This window comes from Ascaphus truei, chromosome 17 (genome assembly GCF_040206685.1).
Source record: "Ascaphus truei isolate aAscTru1 chromosome 17, aAscTru1.hap1, whole genome shotgun sequence".
Classification (NCBI taxonomy): domain Eukaryota; kingdom Metazoa; phylum Chordata; class Amphibia; order Anura; family Ascaphidae; genus Ascaphus; species Ascaphus truei.
In genome coordinates this window covers 36,419,461-36,436,788 of record NC_134499.1, presented here as the reverse complement: position 1 = coordinate 36,436,788, position 17,328 = coordinate 36,419,461, and the positions used below count along the sequence as shown (strand labels likewise).

Genomic DNA, 17,328 nt, shown 5'->3' with positions numbered 1-17,328 from the left:
CTAGACAGTCGCTTGGAGTGGCAACATTTGGGGAGGTCGTCACATTTTGCAGCTCTAGGAGACTGCACTAGTTTGCCTTGTGGCCAAAAACATATGAGAATGGAGACAGGCGGTCTGACTCACAAGTCAGTGAAAACGTCCGGTGTCTGACACCTGGAAGGATCTCCCTCCCCCTCCGCTCCACTTCACAGGTAGGGACTTGGCTGAGAGGGAGGGGGATAAATGGGGTAGAGAGAGAAGGCAGGGAGGGGGAGAGAGAATTAGGGGTTTGGGGGGTACTGTATGTGTGTTGTGCAGTACTTTTAGTACTTATCATGTGAAAAGTTTTAATTGTGGGGGGCGCAGAAGTCTGAAGGTTCGCTCAGGCCACCTAATACTCTTGCAACGGCCCAGGGAAGGAGGGTGCGTTGACCCTGTTACCTGGTTCTTACCTCATCCTTGGTCATTTACATCTTGGCGAGGGATGGAGCGCTGACCACACACCGAGAGGCAGAAGTCAGACCGCATGAACGAGAGACGCGGAGCAAAGCGTGTGTGGGAAAACTGGGAATACTGGGAAAACTGGGATGGGTGTCCAGGGTTACGAGGGAAAGGAAGAGAAATAAAATAAAAACGGTCATTTGAAGTCACAACAACTACACCACAAACGTTTATGTACCCTCTCAGTAAACAATATGCATCTTATTATAACACTCCTAACTTTCCAAAATATCTATAGCCGATTATACTACTTTATTTTTTGCCCCATGTTGCATGAAGTAACAGTAACTTTGATATAAAAATATTTATAGACGTTGAATATTAACACACAAGGATAACCACCACCCTGCGTCAACCCCAAAAAGCAGCAATCCCTTGGGAATCATCTGCACTTGGTGGTTTCCTGAAGGCGATTGGTGGTCCCAGAATGTGTTGTTTTTTTTGTGTGTGTGTGCACGTTTTGACTTCAAAAAACTAGAAAAGCGGCCACGTGGTCTCCAATTAAAAATGACAACTTAACTCCTAAGGAGCTGCGGCTTTTCTATTGACCACCGGAGCCAGCACTGACCCCAAGGCCATTCGAGATTAAAATACGGAGGATGAAAGTGATGGGTTTTCTACTTTTAGGTTCTATTTGTAGAAAATGCCATGCACTAGTAAAGTGATACAAATACAACGAAGTGGTTATAACTATGCCAAACCTGTTGGCTTGTGGTCACTGCATACTTCCTGGGAGTGACCCAGTTTGTGCAGACCTGTGTGGGTGCCATTAATTGCCCTGTCAGAGCAGTTTAACACATTAACCTCTGCAATGCTGGAGTGGCACTGCATGTCAGGCAAAGTGACTGCAATGTAATAAATGATACAAACTGCTCCAGTCCGTTGCTAATAAAAACATACACTGTTTCTTCCTTTTTCAGACGTTAGAAAGTATTGACGTTCACTGTTTTGGTCATTTGTTGTATGAAATGACTTATGGAAGACCTCCAGATTCTGTCCCAGTGGACGAATTTCCTCCTGCTCCGTCCTTGTCTGTGGGTGAGTATGTTCTTAGATAGAGGTATGTACCGTTCGCATGAGGTCACGATGTGTGCGAAATTGGCCTTTTTTTAGTGAGCGAAAAAAAAAAGCCGCGGCTCACTCAGGACTCTGACGCTTCTCCAAGCCTGAAGTCGATATGTGTGGAAATTGAATTTAAAATATGCTAACATTCGAAATTCCCTAAAATCGCTGCATTAATGCGAAGACTAGAAATAGTGCGCACACCATGTTGCTCTCGCTGTCTGGCGACATGTCGCTGACGGTATAATCATCTGGCGACATTATTAGGTCTGTGCGGCTTGGGAAGCGTTTGGCAGGAAATTGAATTTGGGGAGAAAAATGTTATTTCGCAAATGCATTTTAGACAGCTTTGCACATATATCTACCCTTGGGTGTCACTTTTCGCATTTTGGACAGATAATTATATTGTTTATAACTGCCTCCCTGACAGAGGCCTGAGTCATCATCCATTATATATTGCTCAAACCTGCTAAGTGTTACATGAGTACAGCTAGAAAACCTGCAGTCTAGCTGTCAGTCAGCTGCTTCCAGTAACGTGAGGCTGCAGTGTGTGGCTGAGTTGTACACCACATTGCAAACATTAGTTAAGGTGTTCCACTGCAGCCCTCCCAACATAGGGGATAAGCACTTGCCACCTACCTGTGCTCATGCTACTGTAGCTACAGCAATATTGTACATGGAACCATACATTTATTTCCCATTCCACACCATTCTCTGAGAGAGGGGGACGGGATGTGCGAGAGAGAGTGGGGGATAGGAGCGAGAGGTCGTGGGGGTGAGGGAGGGTGGGGGCGTGAGCATGCATATGCAGTAGGCTGGGGGTGGGGGTAACAGAAGTACATAGACTAGATGGGTTTTGTAGAGTGAATGATACAAGATTAAAGTTTGAGTAGCATATTAAGTGAGATGTTGGGCAGCAGAGTATGAGATGAGGTTGGGAAACAGACTGGAGAGGAGGACGTTAATGTATTGATAGAAAGTAATGTACGTGCTTGCTAAGGTGCCTATAGATGGGGTGTAGCTCACGATTACCTTTCTTATAAATAGATCGTGATATAGCAGAATTTTTCCATATATAATTCCCCTTTAAAGGGTTTGAATAAAAACATCAGTAAATGCTCAACAAAAAACCGTTAAAATAAATGTATTTATCTATGAGTACACTATGTATAAACCTGGTACAAATTTGGTGACGTTTGAGGTAATTTCACAATTTAAAGTACTCTATATTTACACTAAAGCCATACTAAAAGGAACCTTTTTAAGTTCCTTTTGAATTTTCTCACAATGATAGGGTGGAGTTCATGTTCTAGTTCAAGAGACTTCACAACTCACTTTTATATCTTATGGACTTTGACTTGAGCCGCATACTTTTATCACTATCTTAGAATTCAGTTACCAACACTGTTGGTGCAAACAAAATATCTCCATATTACGTGTGTGTGTGTATATTATATAATATTATATTATATTTATATTTCATTTGCTGTAAACACCGATACATTAACACAGGAATGAATTGCTGGCTTCTCCGGAAGCATAAAAGGAGAATTAGGGCACATTGGATTTTCAAAAGCAAATTTATTGAGCCAGAAACGCCAACAGATGTTTAGTCTGTCCGTGCTTCGCGCCATTCCCATGAGAGCGGCTGCACAGACAGCCGAAACTTCGGTTCACTTTTCTGGCTCAATAAAAAAAAAATCCAATGTGCCCGAATTCTCTCTCTTTTTTTTTTGGATTCACAAAACGCACACCCGCGGGTCTTCTCTTGCGTTAGGAGCACCGGTATCGCAGTGGTGGATTTTTTCCATTGGGGTGCAACAAATTGTGTATTCTTCTCTGGAAGCAAAACCTTGAGATTCCCGTGAAATCAGCCAGTCTCGGAGTGTGGGGGGAATCCAGCGGTGACGGAAATGTCCTTGTGTTTTCTGCCAGAGATATTGGGCTTCCAGTAAATGATTGCAACACACGTCCTGTGCCGTTTATCTGCCTTTTGGGGTTTTTGAGACACACACAAGTAGTTTTGCAATGAACTTATAAGACCTGGTTTCCTATTCATCTAAACCCAGAAAGGTTACAAAAATAATACATTTTGAAATAGCTGGTGCACACACATTTGTTGGAGATCCAATCTCTTTGTTTTTCTATTTTTTTTTTTTTTTTTCCAAACGTTTTTATTAGGCAGATATGCATCAAACAGATACATCAGTTTATCCTTAGCCTAATACAGAGGTTTTTTTTAGTTTTTTTTTTTTAAAAGTGAAAATAAAGGTGATAGAACAGGATAGAACACTGCCTGTTGAGGCGAGGTCTCTGGTCTGCCAGTGGACCGAAAAAAGAGAGACAAGAAAAAGAGAAAAGGGGATGGGGGGGGGGGGAACAGATAGCAGGGGATGGGGGGGAGGGGAACAGATAGCAGGGGATGGGGGGGAGGGGAACAGATAGCAGGGGATGGGGGGGAGGGGAACAGGTAGCAGGGGATGGGGGGGAGGGGAACAGGTAGCAGGGGATGGGGGGGAGGGGAACAGGTAGCAGGGGATGGGGGGGGGAACAGGTAGCAGGGGATGTGGGGGGAGGGGAACAGGTAGCAGGGGATGTGGGGGGAGGGGAACAGATAGCAGGGGATGGGGGGGAGGGGAACAGATAGCAGGGGATGGGGGGAGGGGAACAGATAGCAGGGGATGGGGGAGAGGGGAACAGATAGCAGGGGATGGGGGGGAGGGGAACAGATAGCAGGGGATGGGGGGGAGGGGAACAGATAGCAGGGGATGGGGGAGGGGAACAGATAGCAGGGGATGGGGGGAGGGGAACAGATAGCAGGGGATGGGGGGGAGGGGAACAGATAGCAGGGGATGGGGGGAGGGGAACAGATAGCAGGGGATGGGGGTGGGTTATTTTTCTATTTTACAAAATCACAGTTGTTGTTTGAACTTTTTTGTGCTTTTCTGCATTTTTCATTTTCTTACTATATTGTATTTAATATGCTGATTGTTTTTAGGCGTTTGGGAAGAGTAGGAAGGCTGCATGTTTCTCTGACATCGACTCCCAGTTTAGCTTTGTGTTAAATGAATGTGTATGGGGTGATTTTCTAATTTGAAAAAAATCAAAATAAAAAATTACTATTTTATGGGCTGAGTAGCTTAGTGGTAAGAACACGGTCTAGAGCAGGGGTGTGTAACTTTAGTTCCCGAGGGCCACCAACAGGTAAGGTTTTCAAGATATCCCTGCTTCAGCAAAAGTTGCTCAGTCGTTGATTGGCCAACTCCTGTCCTCTAGGACCATCAGCAGATCAGGGTTTATGGATATCCCTGCATCAGCACAGGTGGCTCCGTCTTTGCCTGAGTCCATGATTAAGCCACCTGTGCTGAAGCAGGGATATCCTGAAAACCTGACCCTTTGGTGGTCGTTGAGGACTGGAGTTGGCCGCCCCTGGTCTAGAAGCACAAGTCCCAGGATCAGTCCTCCTTGTGACCTTGGGAAAGTCACTGTAGCTCCCTGTTTTTGGCACCAACCATTAGATTGTAAGCTTTATGTACCTGCAAATTCTATGTACAGAGCTGCATCGTCAGTGCTATATAGGAAAGCGTATATCATGTCAACTATATTATTAGTACATAGATATGCTGCTTGTTCACCGAAGCAGGAAATCAAGAGCGCAAATACACCCCAAAAAGTGTGAAAAATATAGTGCAACATTGTACAGCGAATGAATCCGTACAGTGACACTTAATAAGTATCGCACTCACAATTGTGACGATAAATACAGACAGTGCGGTTGTTCCTAACTCGGGCACCGCCAGTATTTATCGTCACCATTGTCAGTGGGATACTTAGGAAGTGCCAGTGTATGGATTAATTCGCTGTACAATATTGCACTATATATTTCTTGTTTTTTTGGGAGTATTTGCGCTCTTGATTTCCTGCTTCAGTGACCTGTTTGGATTGAGTCCTTTTTCTGGAGCTGCGCTACTTCCATATGTAATATAACTTTTTTATATATATCTATATATGTATCACTAGTGTGTTCACTGGGTTTTCACTGAAACAGTATGTGTGCTTGAACCCTCTCTTGCCTTATACTGCTTGTTCAGCAATCTTGGGGGCATTGCTGTAATTGCCTGTTAGTTACAGAAACCCTATTCCCACTGTTGAAGTGGAATGCGGCTTTCTAGATACTTCAGATGGATACCACAGAATGGATCTATCTTGAGAAAGGTCATACATCTATTGTTGGCCCTTGAGGACAGGAGTTGCCCACAGTGTTAACTACATGTCTCTGAAACCTGCAGCACCGCTGTAAATGGTGTATTACTTTGTGTTTTCTCAGTGTCCGTTCTGGAGTCCATTCTGTCCTCCGATGCCTGTAAATGTGGCATGCCGTCCGTCTCCCAGCTCCTACAAATGCCGTGAGTCAATCTATTCCTGTGTATTGTGCAAGGAGTGTAACGCTCACTTCTGGTATGTTTGTGTTGTCTCGTTTACCAACGAGGCTGTGAAACCGGTGCCAATTTTTACATTCGCAATTCCACGAACATTGAGACTTTAGCTAGGGGCCTGTTTAGCAGGACTACTTGTACTGATCTAACTCCGGATATCCTTCAACCAAACAGCAGAGGCAATTGCTTCTAAAAAAAATCCAACTTCTTCATGATCTCTCTTAATAGGACAATATGTTTGCATTGCACTCTGGCCTCAAAGTGTTAAAGGACCTGGCATGCCAGCAATCATGGTGTAATTGATATTTATAACATATATATATAGGGCTCTTATCCCGGGCACTGTACATTAGTTAGCAAAACTATGGTGGGGTTATATATGGAACATTTCATGTGATGAGCATAGTGATTAAGATGTCTTTGTGGTGGGTAGGGGTGGGAACATTATGGGCAGGTTATGGGTTAGGGGCAGTAAGAGCTTGCTTGGTTGGTGGGTAGGGGTGGGAACATTATGGTCGGGCTATGGGTTAGGTGCATTGAGATCTTGCTTGGTTGGTGGGCTGGGGTGGGAACATTATGGTCGGGTTATGGGTTAGGTGCCTTGAGATCTTGGTTGGTGGGTAGGGGTGGGAACATTATGGTCAGGTTATGGGTTAGATGCATTGAGATCTTGCTTGGTTGGTGGGCTGGGGTGGGAACATTATGGTCAGGTTATGGGTTAGGTGCAGTGAGAGCTTGCTTGGTTGGTGGGTAGGGGTGGGAACATTATGGTCAGGTTATGGGTTAGGTGCAGTGAGAGCTTGGTTGGTTGGTGGGTAGGGTGGGAACATTATGGTCGGTTTATGGGTTAGATGCATTGAGCGCTTGGTTGGTGGGCAGGATTCGGAACATTATGGTTGTGTTATGGGTTAGATGCATTGAGAGCTTGGTTGGTAGTGAGAGCTTGCTTGGTGAGCACGGGTTGGGGTCAGGTCTCTGGATTTAGTCCTGCATATGAAGGCATGTTATATTTGTACAAACACAGCTAATACATATGATTTTTTACATTAACCCATATCTTGTTAGAGGGCTTTAGCCCTGTTTTAGATGAGATGTTGGCAGTCATTCAGTCAGCTGCAGTTGGCATTTATCGTGTCATAGCTTGCTTTTTAAACTGGTGATTTGGAACGCTAAAAATTCTTGATCCCTTTTTCAGGTTATTCAGTGACGTTACACTAATGAATTCCGAAAAACCCCAGTTTAAGGTAAAATGGAATGAGAATGTTTTTATTAATTGGTGTGTGTGTCCATTTTGTTTCCTTATGCAGTGCCCGTTGTCAGGTTTAACCCGCTCAATATCAGATGATTGCCATTGTATTTCATTTTATAATATACTATAAAGCTTGCAAACGTTTCTTTTTTTTTCTCCTTAAATTTTGAGCACATAGATTGCCCTTTTAGTTATCTTTAATATTAAAGGGAATCATTGCATTATAGAAGCGTGTGCTTCTGTGTTCTTTTACTTTTGGATATTTCTTTTTAAGATTTTTCTGGTGTTTGAACCTAATAATTTCACCCACAGATGTTTGAGACCAATGTGGACATCCATTATCCTCTAACCCAGGGGTGGCCAACTTTAGTCCTCAAGGGTCACCAACAGGTCAGGTTTTTTCAAGATATCCCTACTTCGGCACAGGTGGCTCAGTCACTGATCGAGCCACTGATTGCGCCATCTGTGCTGAAGCAGGGATATCCTTAAAACCTGACTTGGTGGCTCTTGAGGACTGAACTTGGCGAATTCTGCTCTAGCCCGTTAACCTCAAATATTTGAGGGCTTTGCAGAGAAACTGAATACTGTTAAGAAATGCGCAGAGAGAGAATACCAAGGTTCAGTGTAGATATGTTCCTGAGTATTCTCTAAATACTGTGTGGTAGATATTGAAAATATTTGTATATTTAGTTCTATTCCTCCCCTAGATTCCTACCAAATTAAAAGAGGCACTGAAAACAGCCAAAGAATGTGTGGAGAAGAGGCTCTCGGAAGAACAGAAATTGGTAACTTTCCCAGATATTCTATTTGATACATAGTGGAATGTGAAAGAGTGGGTAAAAAGACTTGAATACATATATATTTTACAGGCTTTAAAATCCATCTCCCCGTGCCCCAGGCACGAAAAATAAAGTGACTTGCTCAAGGCCAGATGAAGGGTAAACACTGGGATTTAAACTAGGGTCATCCATTTTGAAGGATGTGACTACTGAGCTAATTTAGTAAAGGTTTAGACAGTAGAGACCGTTACATAGGCCCCAATAATATGTATTTATTTTATAACCTAGATTTATCAGCACAGACGCCTAACACGGGCACAGTCACACCACGGATCAGAGGAAGAGAAAAAAAAGAGGAAAATTTTAGCACGAAAGGTACGTTTTTGTTAAGATAACTACAAGTGTTAGGCATGGGCCGTGCAATGGAGAGAGATCCTGTGGTATAGAAATATCTATGGGAAATAGTTACTATGGAAGAAGGTTTGTCTGGCCTCCGGGATGTGGGGTGCTCCGCCTGTGTGATGTGACGGGGTACGTTGTTTTGATGTTTTTATTCTGCATCCCTTCTCTAGAAGTCAAAGCGCACAAACTGCGAGACCGGGGAGGAGCAGTCAACGAAATACAGCAACTCGAATAATTCAGGTAACGGCAGGAGTTGTTGCTCTGTTTCATTGCTGTATGTATGTATGTATGGCCAATAGGAAGCTGCAATTTCATCCATGCGGCGGACATGGGATTATTGGGCGCTATCTTTGTCGGAAATGAGGGGCTCTTCGGGGCTTAATATAAGGCTGTTCCACTCCTGGGACCCCCTACTTCCCTTTCAGGTAAAGAAAGGAAGGGGGTCTGGTGGGGGTGGGCACTGCTTTTTAATATCGCTGAGAAGCAAATAATGCCGTTTCTACAGAATGGGCCGCATTGCTAAATACAGCAGCAGAGGGTATTACCGCTTTAACCGCGTCACTGCCAGAGCGGCCGGACACCGTGCACACTGCTTTGCATTTCAGGCACCTCTGGCAGTGAAGGGGTGCGTGTAAGGTGCTGGAATGTGTTAATCTCTCACAGGGTTTATAGTAATCGTTTCATGCGGATTAATAACGGGCAGCTCTTTGTCTTTGTGTTTGTTTAGCAGGCTCCGGGGCGAGCTCCCCTCTGACATCCCCATCCTCTCCTACACCACCTCCTACCACAGGTCAGTACCACGGAGAGGAGGGAGCAGCAACTTACCTGGTTCATTTATTCGTTTCCCCCCGTTAATTTACTGAACGTAAACCCCCCTCGGAGCAGAACCACGGGGGTCTTCCCAGTAGGACACCACTTTGGGAAATAAACAGGTGGGGAGGGGGGGCAGGAAGGGCTTTAGTTATGGGCTAGCTTTATAGGCCTAAAATACTGGTAAGGACCTAAATGGAGCTATGGATGTGTTCACATTATTCGTGCATGCAGACAAATGGACTCGGGCGCAATCAGAGATTTGGCTTTTAAATCTTGATCAGGGGTCTGCATTTCCCGTCCTCAAGGGCCACCAGCAGGCCACGTGTTAAAGGTATACTGGCTTCAGCGCAGATGGCTCAGGAAGCCGGGATATCCTTAAAACCTGACCTGTTGGTGGCACCTGAGGACTGGAGTTGCAGATCCTTAATCTAGAGCTGAAGTGCTCAACTCCAGTCCTCAAGCCCCTCCCCAACAGGTCAGGTTTTCAGGATATCCCAGCTTCAGCACAGGTGGTCCAATCAGAGACTCGGCCTTTGACTGAGCCACCTGTGCGGAAGCAGGGACTGATTGAGCGACCAGTGCTGAAGCAGGGATTCCCTGAAAACCTGACCTGTTGGGGGGGCTTAAGGACTGGAGTTGAGCACCCCTGATCTAGAACATACCTAAGGGTCTTTAAGTGGGATTGTCATGGTAACCGTGCTGGGAGGAAAGGCTGTGCACACGCTTAGTATGTTCAGCATTAAGAAGCCTGCTCTGTAAGTGTTAATGGTCAGCTCGGCCTGTGCCGTTATTCCCACTAACCATATCCGTTCTATCACATGCCAAGCTTCTCCGTCAAAGCCGTCCATTTGCTGCTGCCATGTCATGCTTTCTTACAGCCGCTTTCAGTTCAGACATTGTCATGTTTTGACCCTTCACATGCTGGTCATTGGCATAAAAACATTATTGATAAATTATAACTTTTGTATAACAATATGGGAATGCACCAGTGCTACATGAAATAGTTCCTACCTATAAGGCAAACCGTACAATTTGCTTACACTTTACACCGCTTCATCAGATTATCGGTACAATGTTTTCACTTTTTTCACTTTGGGGCAAATGAAAATGCTACGTGTGAGCACATTCACACGTCTCAGACAGGTCTGCAACCCTGCCCTTCCCCATTATCTCCTAGCATACAGTGCTTGCACTGCAGCAAGGGATTGAGGGAAATTACATGCAAGTGAACACACACTGGTAATTTTTTGCTTCAAATCCATTGTGACATGGACCCCTATAAGGTTATGTCTGCTGCAATATGCAGCTGCTCACTATGGGGGTAATTCTTTATACAATGAAGCGACTGTTTGTTGCTGTCGAAAATTCCCGTTTACACAACTTTGTGTATATAGAATTCGCCCTATGAACAAATAAAAATGGCGTTCGGATTAGCATAGACATAAGTAACAAATAACTCCCTCCTCGAAGCTCAATGGAAAGAGACTCGTTTTTGCTGCCACATCTGTTTCCACTAAAAGTCACCTTAATGAAGTCTCTAAATATATTTCAAGAATGGCAGCATTCTACAATCTTCTCAGTGATTAGATAAAAACCCCGTGTTCTGGTGGCGAGGGCTTGAGATGAAGAACGGATTCTTGCCCTGTCTCTCAGTGATTGTGCAGACTTGTAGTATCGATACATTCCGGAATCCGAACAGTGTCTTGCTTGAAGGGTTTAGTGCAGGGGTGGCCAACTGCAGTCCTCAAGGGCCACCAACGGGTCAGATTTTCGGGATATCCCTGCTTCAGCATAGGTGGCTCAATCAGAGTCCCTCTAGAGTCTGCTTCGACTGAGCCACCTGTGCTGAAGCAGGGACATCTTGAAAACCTGACCCGTTGGTGGCCCTTGAGGACTGCAGTTGACCACCCCTAGTTTAGGGGGCATCAAAGATGACAAACGAGGCGTGCAGCTGTAATCATTGGCAGGGTCACAAATGTGTTTGTTTTTGTATGTCCCTTTCCTGTAAGTGGAAGCAGCTGTGCAGTTTTTGATCTACGTAGTCGCACTTGCTATTGCATTATATTTCTATGCCGGAGGAGATTACGCAACGTGAACTTGTGTGTGAAGGTCGATGGGAAGGCAGCAGGGAATCTACCAGGAAAAGCAAATAGTAAACCTTTCTTGGATGTTCTATTGTTCGTTTGTATGGCTGCGGGATCAGAGAGGCGAATCACAATGTTGGCACCAGCTGTACAATTCTGTCTTGTTATTGTATGAGTACAAGAACAGCAGGGCACACAGACTTCGCAATACAAATATTTCATCCAGCCAAAGGAACCAACGTTCGATGGCCACCGTCTTTATCAAGGTGAGTCCGGCTGTTCTTGTACGCTGTGACTCCTTGGGATTTGCAGGATTTCCCTGCTCCAGCATCACCGGCATTTCCTTGTTTTCCCCCTCAAGACGTGTGCTGCAGAACGCCTTTCTTGGCTTATTGTTTTTACTTGTAGTTTGTAATGTCAGAGACCCCAACAAGAACAAAAGTGTTTATTTATTTATTATATAACAAATCCCATTAGGATAACTTCTTAACGTGAAAGGGGTAATCTCACTACGTATTCCATATAAGCTATGTAAATGTGTGGGGTGTGTGTATGTAACAACATGCACACACCCCCACCCCGCTCATACACCACACGTATTGGCAGCTGTTAATTGGTGTAAGTCAGGGCAAACGTTCCCTGCTGCGCCCCCCCTGCCTGCTCTCCCTGCTCCCTCCCTTACCTTGTCTTCGGAGGTCACGTGATGACGCGTTGCCATGGCAACTAGTCACCGAAGACAAGGTAATGGATGTTGCAGAGGCCTTGTATGCTCTCCCGGCATTTAATTTAAATGCCTTGCGGGAAGAGCGCGGGGCCTCTGCAATCACCGCGCTCCCCCCCGAAAAATCTTGCCCACCCCTGGTGTAAGTAACCCCTTCCTTACTTGATGAGCTAGAAATATAATACCACAGAAAAATACATACTGCTATGTTGTGGTATTCTGTAACTGAATTAGATTAAGGTTATATCAAGTTATCAGATCTGTTTCATTGATGCCGTGAAACCAAGTAAAAGCTGTCCTCCTTCCCATGGAGTTGTGCTAATTATATGATGCGCCAGAACTGCAATAAGATGCCATCATTTGCTGTTAGCTAGGATCATTATTCACCACGCAATGTGACTCCATTAGTGCAGGTGTCGGAAAGGATTACAAACGCTGCCTGCTCTTGGCAACCAAACCGTACCAACCGACCTAGGAATAGAAACATGGAAGTGAATTCCCTTCTGAGTAGTGTGAGCAGAAAGTGAAGGATACGTTGGAAACAGTTCATTGCCGCCGGAGCAGTACTCTGTAGCAACACGTTACATGTAGTTACATAGTAGATGACGTTGAAAAAAGACATACATCCATCAAGTTCAACCAATGCTAAATTTAGACCAGGGGTGCTCAACTCAAGTTCTCAAGACCTCCCCCCCCCCCCCCCAACAGGCCAGGTATTGGGGATATCCCTGCTTCAGCACAGGTGGCTCAGTCAAAGACTGATAGAGCCATCTGTGCTGAAGCAGGGATATCCATAAACTGTTGGTGGCCCTCGAGGACTGGAGTTGGCCAATCAAAGACTGAGCCACTGATTGAGCCACCTGTGCTGAAGCAGGGATAGCCTGGAAACCTGACCTGTTGGTGGGGTCTTGAGGACTGGAGTTGGCCACCCGTGCATTACTATATTTGAATATCGATACATTTGAATAATTAACATTGCATGAGGTTAAGCTGGCACCAAACATCTGCAACATATTTCTCACACATTTTGCTTTCAATGTCTCCAGCATGGCATTGTGCTAAACGCACAAACGGCTTTTCTGCATCTGTCAAAATTCTGCTATTTTTATGAAGTTCCGTTAATTTTATATTGTATTCTCATTTTTAGGTGAATTAGTCTGCAAAATCCTCATTTGTACATTGCAACCAATTTCTTTTAATATGACACTATTTGGACCTCCTGCACAGTTGATCCATTAGATCAGAGGTGGCTAACTCCAGTCCTCAATGGCTACCAACAGGTCAGGTTTTCATGATATTCCTGCTAAAGCACTGGTGGCTCAATCAGTCCCTGCTTCAGCCCAGGTGGCTCAATCGGAGGCTCAGTCATCGACTGAGCCTCTGATTGAGCCACCTGAGCTGAAGCAGGGATATCCTAAAAACCTGACCTGTTGGTGACCCTTGACATCTGGAGTTGGCCACCCTGCCTTAGATGCACGAATGCCTGTGAGATCAACATTGGAGAGAATCTCCAGTAAGGGGTTAAAAACCGTGGCACCAGTATATTAAAATGATAGCAGAGGTGCTTAGGAAAAGAGACCTGAAGTTTTGGTGGCGTGTCCACTTTCATCAGGGTTGAGGGGGTGGGTATTCTACTAAAGCACCTATTCCCCAAATGAATCCCCTGGCTTGAGCCAAAACTGTTCTACTTTAAATAAAATGCTGTTGCTCTCTCTGTGTATGGCGAGCACTGCCACACTCTTTATAAGTAACAATGTTTTGGCCGAACAATAGGCATTTGTCATTTAGGACATCGATACCCTTAATTACTCCCAGTTTTCTGTAAACGTCCAATTCATTCAAATAAAGTTGATTTTCTTTGAATGTAATTTATCGTGTGTGTATATATACACACGCCTATATTCTCATTGTTTCTTTATGTGTGGTGATTGGTGACCTTATCAGTTGGTCCAGTTATATATAACTAATATTATTAACAAGCTCACCAAATCCTTAGTCAAAGAAATATGTTACTCTATGGGTGCTCAACTGCAGGCCTCAAGCCCCTCCCCAGCAGGTCAAGTTTTCAGGATATCCCAGCTTCAGCACAGGTGGCCCAATCCATCTCTGCTTCAGCACCGACTGATCGAGCCACCGGTGCTGAGGCAGGGATATCCTTAAACCTTACCTGTTAGGGGGGCTTGAGGACTGGAGTTGAGCCCCCCTTCCCCCCCCCCCCCCTGTGCTCCTCTATCCAAAGAGCGGAACCACTCACTAGATCTCATAGCCCAATCAGTGTTCAGTACAACTGTTACCAATTGCCATAGTTGGTTAGGCATTGTACTTGGCAGCCTGTTACAACTGACTACAAGTTGCTGGTTTGTTTATAAGAACAGGAAATTAATATCTTTCGCAAACTGGTTACAGAGAAGCTAATAGAGAGCATCAGAGCTGCAGGAGAAACCATTATTAGGAGATCCATCCACATAAAGGCTGTTTAGGAGATTGCTACATATACCGAGCCAGAGACAGTGCTACTGATTTTATTTTACCTACCAAAAATCATCCAAGAGTGAATCTGGGGTCAGATTATTGTCTGCCTGTCACACATTTTAGAACCTGTTTTTAATGATTATAGATACTCTGATTACTTCTTTTCATGATTGTGTTTAGACTTTAGTTGGCATCTCGGGTTCAAAGTGAACAGATTTCCTACACTATGGCAGTTCTATTTTATTTTGGTAGGGGGGAAGCAACAAAGCATCGGCGCGGGAACCTGGGTGAATTGGCATGATTTTATCACCCAGTTTGGTATTAATGGAGAAACCCATTAAGGATCCTTATCTTTGTCCTTACGACTTTACCGGCCGGATAATAGATCCGTAACAGATAAGGTTTCACGCTATCCATCTCTGCTAATGACTTCATTTGCATTGAACTACACCGTGCTCTGCGAAATGATACACAATGTTCTGTTTGTCAACCTCTTAACAGTGTGTGTTTGTATGTATATTGAATGAGTTCCTGTCTCTAATACGCAAATAATGATCTCTGTCCTTTTTTTCCCCCTCTTTCTCTGCTGTCCTCACTGTAGAGCATGCGTCATTTTGAACGTGAATTTTCGGTAACGTAAGCTTAAAGCTTAATTATCTGATTTTAAAGATGCTCTGTTTCCAAGTGTGAGAATCTGGTACGGATGTCACCCCCCCTTTGTAAGCAGCGATGCGTGCACTGCAGTGTATTGTCCTAATGTCACCACAGTAGCTACAATTCTTGTTAGAGGAAACAGGGTATATTTAAAAAAATATATATGCTGTGGTTAAAGTGATTTTCTTTTTCAATGAGCGTTTGAACAGGTGCATGCAGGCCTCCCCGAATAAGTCTCATACAGCTGGGGCAGCCGCTCCTGGTCTTAACCAGGAGAGATCCGAACACCCACTAGTTTTATATCGCGTAAAAGTGTATTGTATATTTCACATTTGATAGACCTAATATGGCATTCAACTTGTGAATCTGTTCCCTTGGTTGCCTATTACTGGCGAAAAATAACCAGGCAATGTTCCCTTCAAGTATGCCGATTGCACAATATACAAACAAAACCGTATATTTGTCTGAAATAAGATTTTGGTTTGTTGTGGGGCTCTTCTGCTGCCCTGTTTGTTGTTCTTGGCCTTACTTGAACTCCATATAACAATGTATATAGCAGGGGTTACCAACTCCAGTCCTTAAGGGACCGTGACAGGTCAGGTTTTCAGGATATCCCTGCTTCAGCACAGGTGGCTCAGTCGTTTGACCCTTGAGGATTGGCGTTGGCCAGTCGAAGACTGAGCCACTGATTGAGCCACCAGTGCTGAAGCAGGGATATCCCTAATACCTGCCCTGTTGGTGGCCCTTGAGGACTGGCGTTGGCCATCCCTAATGTATACCGACTCGTTTATACACGGAGTGCAAAATATCATTCTTGCTCCTCGAATGAGTGATAAGTAGGGACCAAAATAAGCGGAGTGTTAGTTCAGCATGGAACCCTACTTTCACATATCAGATCTGTTGATTGAAAAGTAGAGTTGCCTACATGGCCATTTCTGCCAGAGTATCACTGCTTTGTGGCATGACAATTGCAGCAAACGGGTATCTGAATGTATCCAATATTCTCATTTATACTGTATCCTTCACGTCTGCAGATCTATGTATTGATCTGGTTTTCTCACAGTTCATAGTTGTCATATCTTGCGAACACAATGCTAAACCTATTTTCTGCTGTAGGCACCTTCGGCATAACAAAGCATGCTGTATGCCAACAGCAAAGAAACAACACACAAGTGTAGGCAAAATACTGTTTGGAAACTCTTCCCTACATCATGATTAAGGTTTCACTCACTACTGGACTCATTTATGTTCTAAGACGGGAGTGACCAACTCCTGTCAAGAGCCACCAACAGGTCAGATTTTCAGCATATCCCTGCTTCAGCACATGTGGCTCATTAAGAATTACTGAATGATGGTGCCACTGATTGAGCTACCTGTGCTGAAGCCGGGATATCCCTTGAGGACTGGAGTGGACCACCCCTGTTCTATGATTTTGCTAAGCAAATTCATATGGGGTTCCACTTTATACTTTGCCATTAGGACAGTTATTGCTGTTCGTTTTCTTATTTCCCAGTGCACTGGATACTTTGGATTGGTTTCCATCTTTATTGTAATTGCATGCCTTGCTATGACGTGTACATTTGTGTGATAGTATTCATTTACCCTACGTATTTTCAAAACCGTTATGCAATCTGGATGAAACTTATGGGCAATTCTTAATGTGAAAAAGTGCGCTGATAATGTTGCGTTTCAGCTCGAGCTTGGTACAAATTACAAGGCAAGGTGGTTGGAAACTGCAATATATTATATACCAGGCCATTTAGAGTAATGTTTCCCGTGGCTACTTCTGCAACACATTGTTAAATGTGGGATCTACGCTGACTATAAAATACTACATGTAAAGCTGTAAGAACATTATAAAACAAGATTACAAAAGCCATTTAGCTACCACTTTTGTGTCGCCAGAAATGTGGCCCCACTTGTATGTGTGTGTAATTCCCCAGATATCCCAAAAATGTTTTTTAAAAGGTCAGGCTAGAAATCTGAGCTGCACTTTTTTGATCACTTCACACCCTGGGCTTGTACAGTAAGTTTAGGGAAGTTCCGTCATCATAAGTTGCTATGCAAACGTTTCTCATTAAGGTTTCTGGTTCCTATGGGTTTGTTTTTTGTTTTTTCTTACACTGAGATGGTTTTTTTTTTTATAAAAGAACAAGGGATTTGGGTTCAGTTTGAG

The 17,328-nt window shown here is 44.2% G+C and overlaps 1 protein-coding gene across 6 annotated transcripts in view; it reads left to right on the top strand.

Annotated features, from left to right (window-relative positions):
• PXK (PX domain containing serine/threonine kinase like) overlaps positions 1 to 17,328 on the top strand; it is a 58,815-nt gene that overhangs the window by 39,088 nt on the left and 2,399 nt on the right. For 2 of the 6 annotated variants that reach the window (XM_075574791.1, XM_075574797.1), the window contains 7 exons: positions 1,401 to 1,518; positions 5,870 to 5,948; positions 7,174 to 7,222; positions 7,935 to 8,012; positions 8,295 to 8,381; positions 8,579 to 8,648; positions 9,136 to 9,198. In XM_075574791.1, the coding sequence (XP_075430906.1) occupies positions 1,401 to 1,518; positions 5,870 to 5,948; positions 7,174 to 7,222; positions 7,935 to 8,012; positions 8,295 to 8,381; positions 8,579 to 8,648; positions 9,136 to 9,198 (544 nt within the window). Of the gene's footprint in view, positions 1 to 1,400; positions 1,519 to 5,869; positions 5,949 to 7,173; positions 7,223 to 7,934; positions 8,013 to 8,294; positions 8,382 to 8,578; positions 8,649 to 9,135; positions 9,199 to 15,099; positions 15,130 to 17,328 lie in introns of all 6 variants that reach the window. The other 4 variants (XM_075574796.1, XM_075574795.1, XM_075574792.1 and 1 more) reach the window with 4 other exon arrangements.